The following is an 18,062-nucleotide window of genomic DNA, read 5'->3' on the forward strand; positions in this document are numbered from 1 at the left end:
ATTTTTTATGTATTTGGGTGCTCCTGCATTGGGTGCATATATGTTTACCGGGGTTATTTCCTCTTGTTGTATCGATCCCTTCAGTATTATGAAGTGGCCTTCTTTATCTCTTGTTATGGCCTTCACTTTGAGGTCTATTTTGTCAGATATAAGTATTGCTACCCCAGCTTTTTTTTTTCATTTCCATTTGTCTGAAAGATATTTTTCCATCCCTTCGCTTTCAGTCTGTGTGAGTCCCTTGTTCTGAGGTGGGTCTCTTGTAGACAGCATATATATGGGTCATGTTTTTTTTATCCATTCAGCCACTCGATGTCTTTTGATTGGAGCATTTAGTCTGTTTACATATAAAGTTATTATTGAAAGGTACTTGTCTTTAGCCATTTTTATCTTTTGAGGCTGTGTTCCTTCTTACCTTTTTGTTTTTTCTTTTTACAGCATTCCCTTTAGCATGTCTTGCATTGTTGGTTTGTTAGTGATAAACTCCCTTAGCCTTTTTTGTCTGCGAAGCTCCTGATTTCCCCTTCAATTTTGATTGATAGTCTTGCTGGATAGAGTATTCTTGGATTGAGTCCCTTGCTTTACATCACTTTGTATATCTCCTTCCATTCCCTTCTAGCTTGATGTGTTTCTGTTGAGAAATCATTTGATAATCTGATGGGGGATCCTTTGTAGGTAACTCTCTGTCTCTCTCTTGCAGCCTTTAAGATTCTCTCTTTGTCGATAACATTTGCCATTGTAATTATGGCGTGTCTTGGTGTGGGTCTTTTGGGATTCATCTTGCTTGGGACTCTTTGTACTTGAGTAACTTTTTTCTTCCCCATACCAGGGAAGTTTTCTGTCATTATTTCTTCAAATAAATTTTCTAATCCTTGCCTCTCTTCTTGTCCTTCTGGCAACCCTTTTATACGTATGTTATTTCGTTTTGCATTGTCCCAAAGCTCTCTTAGGCTCTCCTCCTGCTTTTTAATTTTTTTCTCTAGTTGCTGTTCAGATTGGTCTTGTTTCTGTACCTGATCTTCTAACTCGCTGATTCAGTCCTCTGCTTCTTCTAGTCTACTGTTGAAGCTTTCCATGGTGTTTTTGATTGTGGCTATATCATTTTCATTTCTTCCTGATTTTTGCATAGGTTGTTGATTTTCTCATCCATCTGGTGTATGAACTGTATGACTATTACTCTAAATTCTTTTTCTGTCATGTTGCATGCTTCTATTTCACTTATTTCCTTACTTGGCGATTCCTCCTTTTCTTTCCTCTGGGGATTGCTTCGTTGTCTCCCCATTCTGACTATCACCAGAAGGTTCAGATGTCGAGTTGCAGGAGCCTGGCCCATGTGCAGTGGGTGTTTTGCACCCCCCAAGTGTCAATGAAGAGCTCTGATACCAAGATGTGTGGTTGCTGTGGGTTGGTGGGAACCATGCTCGCCCTGGGTCAGAGTCACAGGCGCTTAGTGTGGCCTCGTGTGTGCACCTAGAATCAGGGACCCTGCCTGCGCCATGTTGAAACAGAGAACCCACTGGCGTGTGCCAAAAATCAAAGTCCCCTTTTGTGTGTCAGGTGTCAGAGGCTCCCTGTGTCCATGCTGAGAATTGAGTATCAGAGTCTCTGTTTCTAGATGCTACCTCACACTGAGAATCAGGTCCCTTTGTGCACATGCGCCAAGAATTGGAGTCACTGGCTCTTAGTGTGAATGTACTGGAAATCAGGAATCTCAGGCGCACGTAATGAGGAACAGAGTCTAGTCACTGGTGGTCAATGCTGCCTCTTGTGTGGAGATTCAGGGTCTCCAATCTGCCCGGGAGACCGGGTTGCTCAGTTGCACTGTGTTGGCAGGAGGTCCACTTCTGCCCTGCGGTAAACAGCTTTCTGTGTGCTCTTGCCCTGAATTAAAGTCAGGTGGCTCTGCCCCTTAGTGTGGGTGTGAGGTCTGGTCACGTGGGTGTGCACTGTGGAAAACAAACTCCCTGTGTCCATGTACCCAGGCTCAAATTCAGCACTGCCTTCCTGTGTGGGCACAGGGTCTGGTCGTGGGGAACAAACTCCCCGGGTTTGCACCCCCAGGCTCAAATTCAGTGCTGTCTCCCTGCATGGGCATAGGATCTGGTCGCAGAAGACAATCTCCCCAAGGTCGTGCACCTATGCTCAAATTTAGGACTACCTTCCTGCCTGGGTGTGTGGATGAGTCTTGGGAAACAAATTCCCCGAGTTCGCTAGTCCGGGGTCAAGTTCAGCGCTGTCTCCCTGCCCTGCGTGGGCGCGGGATCTGGTCGCAGAAGACCACCTCCCTAGGGATGAGCGGCTAGGCTTGAATTCCGTTCAGTCTTTCTGCCTGGGTGCGGAGACTAGTCTTGGGAAACAAACTTCCTGTGTCCGACACCAAGGCTCAAAGTCAGGCAGAGTCGCCACTGCTTTGTGTGTGCAGAAAGCCTTATTGTGCGGCTGAGGTCTGGTAGTTTCTATGTCGTTGCCACAGGGGCTGCGGGGGAGGAGGATTGGCTTTGTGACTCACAGAAATCTGCGGCCGGGTGCCTGGAGTCCTGGTGTCCCTGGGTCTGCAGCTGTGGTGGCAGGTCTTCTACTGAAGCGGCTATAGGGTCCCGGTTTGCTTCCGAGACCAGACTGGGTGGTGGCGAGGCTAGGATCCTAGTCTCAAGCAGTTCTGTTCTTCAAGATGATGTGATCTCTGTGCTGCTGGTGTCCTCCTCGGAGTGTTTGCAGCAGCCACGGGGTTTTGCTGTCTAAGACTGCCCAGATTGGCAGCCCCCTGGAAGAACTGCAGGGTCTAACTGTCCCTACTTCACTCACACACATACCCACACACGTCCACACACACCTCTATCGCTCCCTCACTCTCTCACACACTCCCTCCCTCACTTTCAATGTTTATTAAGGAGCTGTTCCGTGCCAAACTGTTACAGATGCAGGGGACTCAACAGTGACAAAAGAAAATTTCTGTCCTCCTAGGGCTTACATTCTAGGTAAGGAAGTTACATTAAAATCAAATAGTTAATAACTCACACACACATGTTATTATTTTAATTATTATGGAGAAAGATCTTTCTGTTCTTCTAGTGTTTCCCAAACCACATTTGAAAAATCCCTAGGGAGGGGACATGATGGCAAATGCCCAGCAAATTCATTTCTAGATGCTTGAAGAAGCTACTGAACTAGTATTGTCCTCTCATCTCTGGGTCTGAAGGAATACATGACTTCCTTTATGGGAATAGTGATGTTGTGGAGAGATTGGTGGGCCATATTTCCCCATCATTGGTAGGAGTGGGGTTCTTGGGGGTACTGCCGAAATAAGCATTTTCAGAATCCCCTCAGTAGAATGAGATGCGGTAAGAGGCTTTATTTGCTTGGAATTACATTTCTCGGGTTCCAAAGTCTCATGCCGCTTAATTCAGTCCTGGAAAAGGAGCAGCTGTGGGTTCAGCAAAGCCAGAAGCAGGGCCGGTGTCCAAAGTGTCCTTTCCATGGTGGAGCTGGGTCCAGCAGAGCATCAGGCTAGTTAAAGTCCATTGTCCATTGTGGAGTCCACAGGGCCATGCGAATGCAGAGGAATGCGCCCCTAGAGGGCCAAGAGCCAAGAGGGAGAGGGGCTCCTATGTCTGGTAGTTTAAATGTTCAGGTTTCCCCCTTGCAGGGGCCACACCTATTCTGGCCACTGACTGGTTCCCAGGTGTCACTAACAGGTAAGCACCTTCCCATGTCACACAGACCTTCTTGGGCATGCGTCTCTTGTCCAGTCCCTATCCCCAGTGATCTGAGGGGAATAGACTTGGAGAATGTTTGCTACAGCTTCCTGGCAAAGCTGTATAAATGGCATGCCTATATTATCTAGTCTTCTCTTTACTCCGTCCCTGTTAATAATAACCAGGTTATTACCACGGTATCAGTGAGACTCAGAAATTTCAAAGACTTGTCTTTATTTTTTCTCTCCGATACTTTGCCCTGCTTTAAGGGTTGAGCTATCAAACATGTATTCATTATATCCCTGAAGGTCTTTTATTGATTTTGCTGTAATTTCACACAGACCCTAATGAATAGGAGTCTCGATCATCTGAAAATTACTTGTGTGTGTGTGTGTGTGTGTGTGTTGTTGTTGTTGTTGTTTTAATTTTGGCGAATTTCTTGCCTTTTTACACATATCTTTGTCTTTGTTTGGCCACTGTTGTAATGGAAATAACAAACTGACCTCTAGGAATCATAAAGAATTTAGTTTAGATATTAGATAAATAAAACCTCTTTAAAAAAAAAACAAAAAACTTCTTTGGTAAAGATTCTATGGTGAAGGCTAATGCTGGTGTTCTAGGGTCCCTCCTTCAGTCCTGGGGGGCAGAGAAGGGACCAGTTCCTTACTTCCCTCAGCTGCTGAGTGTGTGGCCAGGATGAGAGAAAACAGTCCTGAGGTGCAGCTTCCCCGGGGGGGGTGGGGGTGGTCTGTGGCCCTGTGGCCTGCGGGTCCTCGGATCCTCCACAGCAGCCTCACACAGTGCTCAGGGGCTGCGTTCTCTCCCAGGCTCCCCACACGCTGTTCCTCAGAACGGACACCCTCTCTGTTTTCTTTCCTGCTCGTTGCCGGCTTTCCTCTTGGCCACACTTTCCCCCGGGCTTTCTCTTTGGATTCTTAAGAGCCCATTTTGGAAGTCTAGAAAAATGAACATTGTTTCTTACTCTTTTCTTCCAGTTTCAATCCAAATTCTGCTCAAGATAATATAGACAAATGTATTTGGCTAGGGAATGAAGACGTCTGGGAAAGAGAAGAAAGAACAAGAATTAACTTTTTAAGAAAGACTGAGATTTGTTACTTTTTGCAACTGCCCTATTCAGTTATACCATTTGGTGGAGAATCCGCACTTTGATCTGCTTTCCACAGTCCTTCTGTGGCACCCTTGGCCATATTCTCTCCTCTCGCTCTACTCCTCCCCCCAGCTCGTTCATGTTCTCACCCCTCCCCTTTGGGAAACTCACCATTTCTGCCTGGAGAAACGAGCCCTTCACTATTTAACCTCAGACTTAAGCTGGGCATTGATGGGGGTTTCCCGAAGCCTTGATTCTGCTGACGGAAGTGGAAAGGGCGTGCTCCTCTGGTAGGAATGCCTGAAGCTGATTTCCGTAGAATGTGTCTGAGTGCAAGCATCCGCTGCCACAGTGAATAATTTCTTGCTGAGACCACACAGCTGAAATGTCTCATGTGGAGATGCCTTTTCTTCTTCCTCACACGGCTTTGACCCTACTTCTAAAAGAAGAAGGATTCTGGCATCTGTATTCTAGAGGAGTGGTTGTTCTTTGGGCTGTTTTCTTTATAAAGGAGCTCCCAGTCCAGAGAGTAGCTCTGGACAGATGGCACCATTCCCAAGTGGATCCCCTCTAACCCCCAAATTCCTTTACTGATAGAAGGGAAGAGAATGGGTAAGAAGACCTCAGTTTATCTGGCCACAGCTAGAAGAAAAAGCCCTTTATGTTATATTTGTATTGTCTTCTGCTGTGTGTGTCCCTCCCGCCCCCCATATACATATGTTGGATCCCAAATGCCCAATGTGCTGGGGTTTGGAGGTGGGGCTTTTGGGAGGTGATTAGGCTGTGACGGTGGAGCCCTCATGAATGGTGTTTTTGCCCTTATAATAGAGACTGGAGAGAGAGCCCTCGTTCTTTCTGCCAGTGAGCTTATATTGAGAAGACATATGCTTCTGAGGAAAGAGCCCTCCCCAGACACCAAATGCTGTACTAGTCTTAATCTTGAACTTCCCAGCCTCCAGAAATGTGAGAAGTAAATTTCTGTGATTTATAAACCACCTTGTCTGTGGTATTTTTGGTTACAGTAGCCCGAACAGACTGAGACAGCTTCATAGGGCTTCCATAACATATTACCACACACTGGATACCTTAAAACAGCAAACATGTACTTCCTCTCAGTTCTGGGGGCTGGCAGTCCTAAATCTCAGTGCCAGCATGGCCATGCTCTCTCTTAAGGTTCTCAGGTAGGATCTTCCCGCATCTTCTTACCTTCTGCTAGTTGCCAGCCACCCTTGGTGTTCCTTGGTTTGCGTCCTTTCAATCTCTCCTGTCATCAGATGTCATTCTCCCTGTGTGTGTCTGTGCCCAAATTTACCTCTTGTTATAAGGATACTGCCTTAATCCAGTAGGATCTCATTTTAACATCCTTACATCTTCAAAGAGCCTATTTCCAAATAAGGTCACATTCACAGGTATACTGGTGGTTAGGTCTTGAATGTATCTCTTTGATGGAAATAGTTCAAAATAACCAACCATCTTTTCTATTCACTCCTCATGGGGGCATTTAGTATGGCTCCAAATTCTTGTCCTGTCTTCCCCCATATTCCATGCGTATTTGAATGCAGAATTTTCTCTACACAGAATGACTTCCTTATGCCATCCTCTTTCCCCTTTCTACTATGAACATTTTACCCATTTCTTAAAACTTTTATTAAATGCATTTCTTTTATGATTTTCTTTTGAACGCCACAAATCAAACATGATTCCTTTTATTTCTGCCTTTATTTTCCTCATATGAGTTACATTTCAATAATTGTTTTAATTCTTCCAACTAGAAAGCGGGTTGTTTAAAAGAAGAAAATAAGTCTTTCTTACCCTATAATTCCACAATAGTGTTGTGCTTTGTACATAGGGTCACGCAATCAGAGAAAAATAGATGTTTTGAAAATACAGGGCTTGTGTGTTTTAAGCATGTTAGAGTAAGTAAAATCTTAGTTTATACACTCTTCTCTGGATTGCTCTCTGCTTCATACAGGAAAAATGTTTGGTATAAAAGCATTGTACAGTTATTATCCGAAACATATAAGGCAATTATTCTGCCTGCAGACTCCGGCTCATTTTGTGATCTTTGGAAAGGCAGTTGTCTTTACCAATTAATAAAAGTAGAACTCACACGAAAAATTTCACAGATGAGAAGAGCCAAAGAATAATTATTGTTGAATATCACTCAAGTGCAATTGCTTGATGTTTTTACTCCATGCTTGTGTGGACCAAAATGGAAACGAACATTAAAATCCTAATGATACGAAGATAAATGTGAAATAGAAGTTACTAAAAGTAAAAAGCCTGAGTTTGTCATCTTTATTCCCCAATCCTGGTTTTTAAAAAACTGCACAATGTTAGTCAAAGACCCTGCTGTAGATTATATATGTACTTACAAGTGTGCGTGCCTTTTATGTATACATACATATTTTTATTCCTATTTGGTGTTACATGTGTATTTAAATTAAAAATATGTTATGATTAATATTGAGGTGATTGATTTTATTTTTAACACATAATGAGTTCAAATCCCTAGCCTTTATTGGCAATCTTTCCCTGGTGGGTGATATGTCTTTATTTTTTTTATAAAGATAACTATCCACCAATGCTTTTGAGCCCTCTGCATTAATATATAGGCAGCTCTCTGTTCATATATTACATCAGGACTAGTGTTAATGAGCTAATAAGAGCTATTAATTGGTAAAATTATTTGGGCACCACTTATTAAGTAAGCACCGTATCCATCCAATATATAAAGCAATTGCTACTACTTTGCCTAATAAAGATTGTTGTGGATTGAAAGTATTACTAGGACCCAGAGATTTCTTGCCCATGATATTGTTCCCTTTTAGCATTCAGTGCTGCTGCCCATGTTCACACTCTCATTATTGCTAATATTGATTGTTGGTTGGTTTTTCAGACCATGCTGTGTAGTGACATCAGCTAATTTCAAGTATTGTTGTGAGGGTCTCTGTCAGGTAACGATGGATATCATAGATGGCTGTCCTTGAATATCTTCATTAGCTGTCTTTCAATTAATTAGGATTTAAATTACATTTCTTACTGTGATGGCTCCCCACAAATGTGCTATACTCATGCAGAAACTTACCAAGTGTTTTCACCATTGGTTTCCAAGGCATTTAATAGTAAATAGTAAATGATGCTATTTCTTCTTTAGAACCTGGGGTTGCTTTCGTTATTTAGTCATATAAACAGGAGCATGGCAGGGAATAGTAAACAAAACGTGGCTACAGAATTCTTGAGATGGAAACATGCTTCTCATGTGGAAGGAAAAGTCCGGAGCCCAGTGTGGCCGGGACTGTGGGGAGTTCAGAAAGGTAGGGGGCAGGTTCTGTTGTCCTGTTGGCCCTTGCGAAGACTTGGCTCTCGCTCTAAATGAGATGGCAGCCTTCAGAGGGTTTTGAGCAGAAGAAGCATGATCTGATCAGAAGGATAGCCCTGCCTCCTGGGTTAAGGCTAGACTCTAGAGGACAAGGATGGAGGAGGGAGACCAGTTAAAAGGCTACTGCAATATTCCAGGTGGCTCTGACCAGGGAAGGGTGGAAGTGTGAGAAGCAATTTGATCATAGACATAGACATAGACGATGGTTATTACTAATCAATCATTGTTCCCTACACTTTGTCAACAGGCTTCATTTCAAGCATCTCATTCTCACTAACCCTTCTTAAGCAGCACTTCTAATTGTTCTAGCACCTCCACTCCAATACATTTTTAAACGACATCGGAAGCTACAATTCATTGATCCTATCACTTTTCCATTGTCCTTTCTGGCTTCATTTCCTTCCCTATTCAGCTTAGATTTCATGGGCCCATTTAAATTCATTGCAAGGAAGGGACCAGACAGCTGAACCTCTCTGGACAAAAACTCACAAACATGCTTACTGGCCTCATTCACTGGCCTTGCAGACATGTGTCCTGGCCCGCACTGGGTGAATTGTTTCTATATAAGGCAAACTCTTCCCTTTAGATACTAGATCATTCCATTCTTACTTAGTCAAAACGTTGCTCTAGCAAATGTTTGCTCTCTCTCAAAAACCAAACAAAGATGATATAGTACTCATCTTTCAAAAACCCTTCCTTGTACTTTATCCATTTCTCAAGCTATCACCTATTTCTTGGCCCCCCACAATACTTTTCAGGAGTTCACCTCATTGTATTTTTACTTCCTCTATTCCCATTCTTATTTGGATGGAAAATAATACAATATTATTAAATAATAGCACAGGAATAAACTTTGTTTTGCGAACTCGCAACTGTAAACCTACTTTTGCCCCAACCTGTATAAAACAGGCAATAGTTTTCTTGAGTGCTTTATAAATATTACTAAAATTCAATTCTAAAATAATAGCTTCTAAAATGATTTGCTCTAGAACAGCATTAATGGAATGAATATTTAATTTACCCAATTATCACTTACAAAGATAATGTTTATTTGGCTATATAGGTTCTGGATTATTGTTTTAAATTTATCTCCATTCTTTATAATCACAATTTGAATTAACATCCCACAAATAATACAAATACTTATTTATTAGTCTGTAATGTTGATAAAATACTGACTCGAACTATACTGCTTGAGTTTAATACTGGCTCTATTATTGTCTAGCTATGTTATCACAGTCAAGTCCCTGAAATGCTCTATGCCTTAATTTCCCCACTTGTAAAATGGGGATAATAAGAGTGTCTACCCAGCCCAGACTAGATGGACTGAGTTGGTTGGAATGTCATCCTATATACCAAAAGGTTGTGGATTTAATCCCTTGCTGGGGCATTTACAGGAGCCAACCAATCAATGTTTTTCTCTTCTCTCTCTCTCTCTCTCTCTCTCTCTCTCTCTCTCTCTCTCGCCTTCTTTCCTTCCCCCCTCTCTCCCTCTCTCTTTCTCTAAAATAAATAAAAACATATCCTTAGGTGAGGATTATAAATAACAAAGAGTGCGTCTCCAGGATCTCTTAGTAGGGTCAAATGAGATCATGTACTTAAGTGTTTAGGATAGTGCCTGCAACAGAGTAAGAGACAGGGACTGTGTTATGAATAAAAGAATTCTATGGAGATTCTTTGTTACTAGAAGCCCCCTGCGAACTTGAGGCAAAATAGAATATCTAAAAGGTTAAAGACATTTCAAGGTTTCAGGAATTATTTAATATAACCATAAAATTGACAGTGAAGGCACTATTAGTTATCTACAAAAATGAAAGAATTAGCTAACAAATGCCATAGGCATTCAAATGAGAAAGATTACTTCTAGTAACAGTGGTTTATAATTTATGGTGAGATGTTTGTTTTTTAAATGTCTGGTTTCAATTATAATAAAACTGAGATATGTACCCATAAAGTGCCAGTGTGAATAAGCAGAAGCATGGGAGTTCAGTACAAACTTGATTAGATGCCATAAGGAAACTCTTCTGAAACACAGATACCTATTTTCGTGTATATAGGAAGCTGCCATTATATGGTCCCATCCGCACTGGACTGTCACACTGTTGACCAAGTTGTTTTACATGTGCATGTACTTTAAATTTATTATGGGGGATATCAGTGACCTATCACTGGGATTTACTTTCTCCTGGCACAGTTATGCAATTATGGAAGATAGAACTTTAATCAACAAATATCAATTGAGCAACTACTCTGGACAAGACATAGCTTTCTCATGCTAAGAACATATATATTCCCAAATAAAAATGTAAGATTGACGTAGTAAGAGTGGATTCTTGTGATTTCATTGTTTATGCCTTTCCAATAGACATTCTTTCCTGACATGTCATTAATTGCCATGAACCCCAGAACTGTGAAGCTCTGTGTACAAGTGGACAAAGTCATTTCAAAGTTTGTCTCCGGGAAAGGGAGTGGGAAAGATCTAAAACTTGTTTTCTCTCTCTTTTCCCCTCCAGTTGGCCCGTCACAACAAATTATTACAGCAGATGCTCAAACCAGGATCAGATCCAGACGACGGAGATGAAGCCTTAAAGTATTATGCCAACCACACCGCACAGATTGAGGTAACGCTCCATCATTTCTTGAAAGGGACCAACGGTGAAGAGACATATTTACTTTCTATTTCAGACCTTTCTCCAAAGTGTTTCCCGGAACAACGAAGCCACGTTGATATAAACTGTGACAGTCTACACTGAAAGATGAGATGTGAGAAGTGATCTATAAAACTTTGAGGCACACAACATTTTTTCAAAGTTATCTTTTGTGTTTTGGCCAGGACTATATTTAAGTTTCCTTTTGTAACTAATAAGATGGTTTTGGTTCTGTTTTGTTTTGGTCATGGAAGCTGTCCTGGCAGAGCAGGGATGTTTTAGAGAAAAGATGTTTATAATAGAAGCGGTCATTCAAGAAAAGGTTTCTTTTTAAAAACTATAGAAGGCTTATTAAAATAGAGATCTCTGTGTAAGAAAGTATTCGAAAGTATAAGAAACACTGAAGTCATTAATCACGTTTTTATATCGCTAGCATAAACGTGGGATGATGTAACAATTTCCATTTTCAGTATGCAACAGTTGACCTCCCCACCCCCATAACTGAGACATTCTTTAATGGCCGGTGGCAGTTCGGGAGGTGTGGGTCCACACAGACTTATCGTTATGTGTTGTGAGACCCATCTGGCTGTCATTTACCAGCTATGGTGTCATTCTGATGCTAGATGGCAGAGCTAATCGGGCAGAAGTGAGTAGAGTGGTTGACACTTGTCGCTAGTAATTTGCATCCAAACATTCATTCACTTTGGCAGATATATTTTAGTTTTCAGCAGAGTGCATGGTGGGTATCACTGCTCTTAACTCTCATGATATATAATCACTAGACCTTATTGTTTACTATTGCCAAACCTTTGGAATAATGAGCATTATGACCTGTGTCACAGAATGGATCCCTTGCTAGCATTTATCAACATTAATATTCCTGTAGCTTTTGTGGGAGACTTGACCTAATGGAAACTATTAGATGGACCAGCAGCAGAGCATTGCTTTCTGCATCAGGTGCTTAGAAACCGGAGGCTGGCAAAGACAGGGAGCTGGGGAAATGGATACAAATAGATCACCAATCTAAGGAAGGTCCCAGAAGCCAAAGTGCAAAGTTATGTGATTAGAAGAGATCGGGAATAGCAGGGACAGTGGGTAAGCCAGAGGTGGGGATTGGGGTGTGTGAGAGATGGGGCTATTGTTGAAGTCGGACTTTTATTGATTTCCCAGCAGTGAGGTAAGATTTAGCTGGAAATACATGAATTCAGTAAATATGTACTGAGCATTTACTCTCTACCAATTCTCATGCTCATTCAAAGTCCACCTCATATGACCTGCCCTCCTTTCTTCACAGTATTCATTCATTTCCCCTCACTGTGCTCCCGCCACAGTGTGGTCATTCTGTTAGTGTAACATGCAATATTGCTTCTTATGTGTCACTTGTCCTCTGCATGAGGCAGGTCTTGGTCATCTTTGTATTTCCGAAACTGAACACTGTATCTGGCATATAACCACAATGGTGAATGTTGTGGAAAATCAGAGTTTGTCTATAAGTTATAGACTCAAAGGTCCTGGGAAATAGGAAGCACCTTGTGGATTACCTGGTCTACTCACTCATCCAAGGAGGAATTGCTTTATAATAGCTCTGTTCTGCCTTCATTTCTTCCTGTGCTAGAGACCTCACTGCTTCAGGGGGAACTGATCCAATTTGGAACTCTAATAATTAGGAAAAAATCTTTTCTGATAAAGAGTGCACACTATGCCCAGCTGGTATGGCTCAGTGGTTGAGTGTCGACCTATAAATGGGTCAGGGCACATGCTAGGGTTGGGGACTCGATCCCCATTAGGGGTCATGCAGGAGGCAGCTGATAGATGATTCTCATCACTGATGTCTCCCTCTCTCTCTCTCCCTCTACCTTCCTCTCTCTGAAATCAATAAAAAAAATAATAATAATGTCTTCACACATGCAGGATTTTCCCATCTTTCTCCTCAGTCTTCTTTGTTATGTTGGTGATGTCTCGCCTCCTGGTTGTAAAATAGCTGCACAGTTTCAGGCATCATCCCCTTACACTACCTTTTGTTCTCAGCAGGAACAAAGAATATACAGGCAAAAAGCACTTTTGTGTTAGCTTTTTGGTTTTTTGTTGTTATTATTTTGTTGTTCTCAAAGGCTCTCTACCTTTTTGGAAACAAAATCTTTCCTGAAAGCCTCCCCCCACCTCCCAGGATATTTCTCCTCATGCCTCATTCTCCAGAAGTAGGTCACATGTTCACCAACACCGCATCGGTGGCAAAGGGAAATAGGCCACTCTTCTGGTTTAGGCCAGTGTGGAATCATTCTTGAGGGTTGGGCAGCATATGTAAATGTGAACCTTCAGATTTGGTTTTCATACACCCTTGTTACATAGTAAAACTATATGAAAATGTTCAGCCTGTTTTTTTTTAATCTAACATTAAATTGTCACAAATACCAAATTAAAAAAGTTCAAAATAATGAATATTTATATATAGGTATATGCTAGAATGGATATTCTACCTACAAAAATTATGTGTTGTCATGAATAGGAAAATATTTTAATGATATAAAGCACCTTTCTCTGGCATCATGTTGAGTAGGCCATTAGCTTCCCAACAGCCCTTTTTAGGAAGGACAGGCTAAGAACAAGATGCAGATATATCAAGTGCAGGGTGTAATGTGATTAGCTAATCACTTGCTAATTAACACCCTCTCTTAATTCTCTCCTGTACTTCATGAAAGTAAAAATGGGGTTAATGGTAATCCAGAAAGAATAAACACTTGGGCTTTTGTTATTTATAATGAAGTATAATATTTATGATACTTTAGTCAGCTAATATCTCTTCCTTAAAGAGAAAAGTGTAAAGTAGTCCAGTAAAGGACTATCTAGGATACTTCAAACTGGCCTGTTTTTTTTTCTTCATTAACTGATTTCATAAAATATCTTTAACATAAAAAAACCAGTGTGCTAAGACCAAGGTGCTAAAGGCTAAAGCACCTGTAAATTAACGTTTGCAGATTGTCCGGCACGATAGGACCATGGAGCAGATAGTCTTTCCTGTCCCCAACATATGTGAATACCTTACGCGGGAGTCCAAGTGCCGTGTGTTCACTATGACTGAAAGGGATGAGCAAGGCAGCAAAGTGAATGACTTCTTCCAGCAAACAGAAGACCTCTACAATGAAATGAAGTGGCAGAAGAAAATCAGGAGTAAGTACAATAAACGAACATGGTGAGTTTGGGGCGTCGTGGTAGACCCATTGGTCCTTTGGGACACATGACACTCCTCAGTTAAAGTGGTTTTTAACTTTTTGCCATCTGATGTTCCTGAGATCCCCTACAGCCTAAAGAATGTAAGCTCAGTCTACCGCTGGAGCCAAGGCACCTGCAGCTTCATGCAACAGAAACCTCTGACTTAGATCACCTTCCAGTGCTGATCCTCTGGTTTTATAAATATGATGAAATACGAGGTTGCAGTTGCATGTTTCAGCTGTTGAACAGCTGCAGGTTTGAGGTCCCCAGATAGGCCCTGACTGGCCTTAACACTCAGTGAGTGGCATGGAGACGTTGGTCCTGGCACGCTCATCCTCTCTCGCCTTAGGATCTTAGGATGGAGTGGGTTGTTTCACAATTTTCTGAAAGTCTTTCTTTCCCTATATCTGTACATCGCCAAATCAAACTAAAAATTGTGTGATGCTTGTATTCTAATAGAAATGTTATCATTTTAAAGTTAAAAATGAGCATAATGCCGTCCGTTCCCATGACTTCTCAGGCATCCAGTTTACTTGGAAATACTCAATTTTCAAATTTAAAAATTTGAGAGTTTAAAATAAAATTTCATTTTCCCATGTAACTAATATCATGAACTTTCAACAAAAATTGATAGAAGGAAACTCTTGATTAGGTCTTTTTTGTCTTTTGGGGACCTTTCCCAGACAAGCAGGCATATGTCCTCAGTATCTCTATTCAGCATTGTATCGTCATTCTAGTTTCCTAGGAATTTTAACGATTGTGGTTTTTGAATTTGAGTGGAGCCTGAGACACACCATCTTTGAAGATAAGGTGGCGGCATGCATTGCCAGGCTTTCCTAGCAGAATATTTGAAAAAAATAAAGAAATTACTCTCCCATAGCATTTTACTAGGTAGAATCTTATAAAGTTCAGAGAAAATTTTGGGTGTCCAGAATACATATGAATACTCAACATTTTTATTTGAGAAATTAGAACAACATCCATTTTTATCCTTGACAAAAGGTAAATTGAGTAATGAACTCATGTTTGTGGGGTCTGAGCTTTTTTTGGATAAATATTTTGTCATTTATAAAAAGAAATCTTCAAATAACTTCCAGTACATGTTTTACTTTTAAAAATTGGAAGCACCTTATTGTGAGGTTATAGATAGGATCTAATTCATTTGATGGATCTATTACCAATGTCTGCATCAACCTCTTCTAATTTCACCTTCATATTCTGCTTTTAACAATGAGGACTCCTCATTCCGGAATGATGGAGATGCAGATGCTTACAGTTTATGATACATTAGTAACTTAATGTCATGGTTAGCCGTAGTCTATTCTAGTGTTGAAATGATCCCTTCCCAGAGAAGATGACACTGTGTATAGAAGGGTAGTATAGTTTATCAGTAAGCAACAGACCCCAGAGATTGGAATTCACAGAAAATAATTTAAAAGTTTATCATTTTTATTTGAAAGAATTCATGTGCTTTCCCCCTTCAATTCATTCCATATTAAGTTAGAGAATGGACAAGACCTGAAAAGTCGTGTGGTCAAACTTACATGCATTATATATCTGTTCAACTACTTTGGAGTGGTAGAAAAAAACTGATTTTTGTTTGGTGTAAATTGTATGCAATAAATGCATTTGCTATTTCTTTTCTGGTGACAAATACAGAGTTCCTTTTCTGAAATTATTCAGCAAAGCCATTGTCACTGTGGGTAGTTCTTATTGTATCTTTCACTTTTTTCTACTATTGCAAACCCAGCCAGTTCTTGTAAATCACTAGTTCCCAAGAAGTGGTACCTTGCCATGCCATTAAGTTTCAGAGTTTCAGGTAACTGTGTCTATGTCATAGGAATTTTCATCAGAGATAGATCTGTGCCAGGGTTTTGTTTTGTTTTTTTGTTTTTTATCTGACTTTAAGGCATTGGCGTGGGACAAATGTATTAGCTTTACTAAATTATATAGCAGTGTGTACCATTCCATTAAAAGTGGCCTCAGGCAGCTGCTAACCTATCTTTTCCCTAATCTTCTCTAGGGATATATTAGAGAGAATTAATACAGAATCACTTTTCCTATCCATCATTAGCAATTGCAAAATTACGCACTCTTCTACAGTGGTTTGGTTGTGAATTGGCTAAATGATGAAGAAATGAAATAGAAAACTTCTTCATGGTATTGATTATCAACTTTATAAAATAGGGCATATTAAGTGTTTATTTAAATATGCTTTAGACTAGTTTACAAAAAGGCATTTAGGAAAATGTTATTTCAGTAGGATTGATGTGTGGAAAAGAAAATTTATTTTTCTGTTCTATCCCATTGCACGTCTTTCTTACTAGATAACCCTGCTCTGTTCTGGTTTTCGAGACACATATCTCTCTGGGGAAGCATCTCCTTCAACTTGGCCGTGTTCATCAATTTAGCTGTTGCTCTCTTCTACCCATTTGGGGACGATGGAGATGAAGGCAAGTGCTTGTCTTTCTTTAAATGATAAATATTTTAAAGTTCTAAAATAACACTCTCAATGCAGTTCTTAGATATTTAGAGCTTCAAAATAATAATGATTTAATTCTTGTTAAATCGATTTTTCTATAGTTGTTGGAAGTAGAGAATTATAGTAAGTGGTGTAGGCAGAAAACTATGGTGAACAAAAATGTTGTTTTGAAAAACTCAGATACAGAAGAACTATATTACATATTGATAAGTAAAGCACTGAAAATTGTTATTTCTACCTATTATTGCCCAAAGCATTTTTATACATTATCATATCAATTATATAAATACTAGTGGCCCAGTGCACAGATTTGTGCAGATTGAAAGGAAATTAATTAGAAGAAATATTTTAATATCGCTGTTCGTCCTTTCTCTATAATAGAAGTGTCAGAGAAGAAAGAAAATTAGTAAAATGTATATGAAAATAATATATAAATTGATTAATAAATAATAACAACATGATATAACAACAGAAACATGATATAAAAACTATAAAAACATGATATAAAAACATTGATAAAAACAATACTGATAAATTGATTAAACTTATTCTAGTATCTCCCTGTATACCACATTAAGAGTAAAAACATTTTCAGAGTGCTTGACTAATTTCCCTTGTGATAAAGTATTTATAACTTTAACTTTAATGTCACACACTCTTTGAACTCAAGAGAAAGCAATATATAACTGACCATGTCCAAAAACAGGTTCAGGTAGGAATATTTCTACTCTGTCTAGTGATTTATAATAATCATTGCAAATTCTGGCATCATGGGAAACTGTCTTTAAATTAAGTTAAATGGGAGGCGTGTGAGATGGGGACAAATATTGCGCATGCACAAGTCAGCGTTTATTTGTAAATTGCCAGTGTACATCATATGTACCACTGGTTGGTTGGTCAGACAGTTGGATGGATGTGCGGTTGGTCAGTTAGCCTTTTATATATATAGCTATGAGAAAATTAAGGGTTTATGCCAAAATATATTCATGTGATTACTTTAAATAGTGGAATTTACATTTTACTCTCTTCTCTTTGCTTTCTGTCTTGTATAAGATTTCTATAATGAGTATACATGAAATCTGAAATATATTTAAAAATTTAATATGACAGAATATGATAATATCTCAGAATAAAAGATTAACTTTCATTTCTAGACTAGGACTTCTTTACATGAATGATTGACTATGGAATTAATATTATTAAACTAATATTACATGAGGTTTTACAAAGGCAAAGACAAGAGAAATTATCTCATAGTAACGAAATGGGAAGTATAGAGAAATATTTGAAAGGGTGGGACTGTAGAAACTGTTTTAAGTCTGGCAAAGTGAATGGGAAACTTTGTTACTGGCTTGGGATATGGTCGGGTGAATAACTTTGGAGTGTGTGTGGAAAGAATGGGTTGGAGGAAAAGATGAGTTATCCTGTATAATAAAAGCCTAATATGCTAAGTGTCTGGTTGTCCGTTCAACCAATCAATGCGTAATATGCTCATGATATGCCTAGGCCACTCAACCACTCGCTATGACATGCACTGACC

General features: G+C 39.9%; 1 protein-coding gene across 2 annotated transcripts in view; it reads left to right on the plus strand.

The window, feature by feature from the left end:
• The window catches only part of ITPR2 (inositol 1,4,5-trisphosphate receptor type 2), a 456,678-nt gene that overhangs the window by 348,167 nt on the left and 90,449 nt on the right, over positions 1 to 18,062 (plus strand). For both annotated transcript variants that reach the window (XM_080660463.1, XM_080660464.1), the window contains exons 46-48: positions 10,696 to 10,803; positions 13,806 to 13,998; positions 16,368 to 16,493. In XM_080660463.1, the coding sequence (XP_080516589.1) occupies positions 10,696 to 10,803; positions 13,806 to 13,998; positions 16,368 to 16,493 (427 nt within the window). The remainder of the gene's footprint in view (positions 1 to 10,695; positions 10,804 to 13,805; positions 13,999 to 16,367; positions 16,494 to 18,062) is intronic.

The sequence above is a fragment of the Plecotus auritus genome (genome assembly GCF_963455305.1).
Source record: "Plecotus auritus genome assembly, chromosome: 3".
In the NCBI taxonomy this organism is placed as follows: Eukaryota; Metazoa; Chordata; class Mammalia; order Chiroptera; family Vespertilionidae; genus Plecotus; species Plecotus auritus.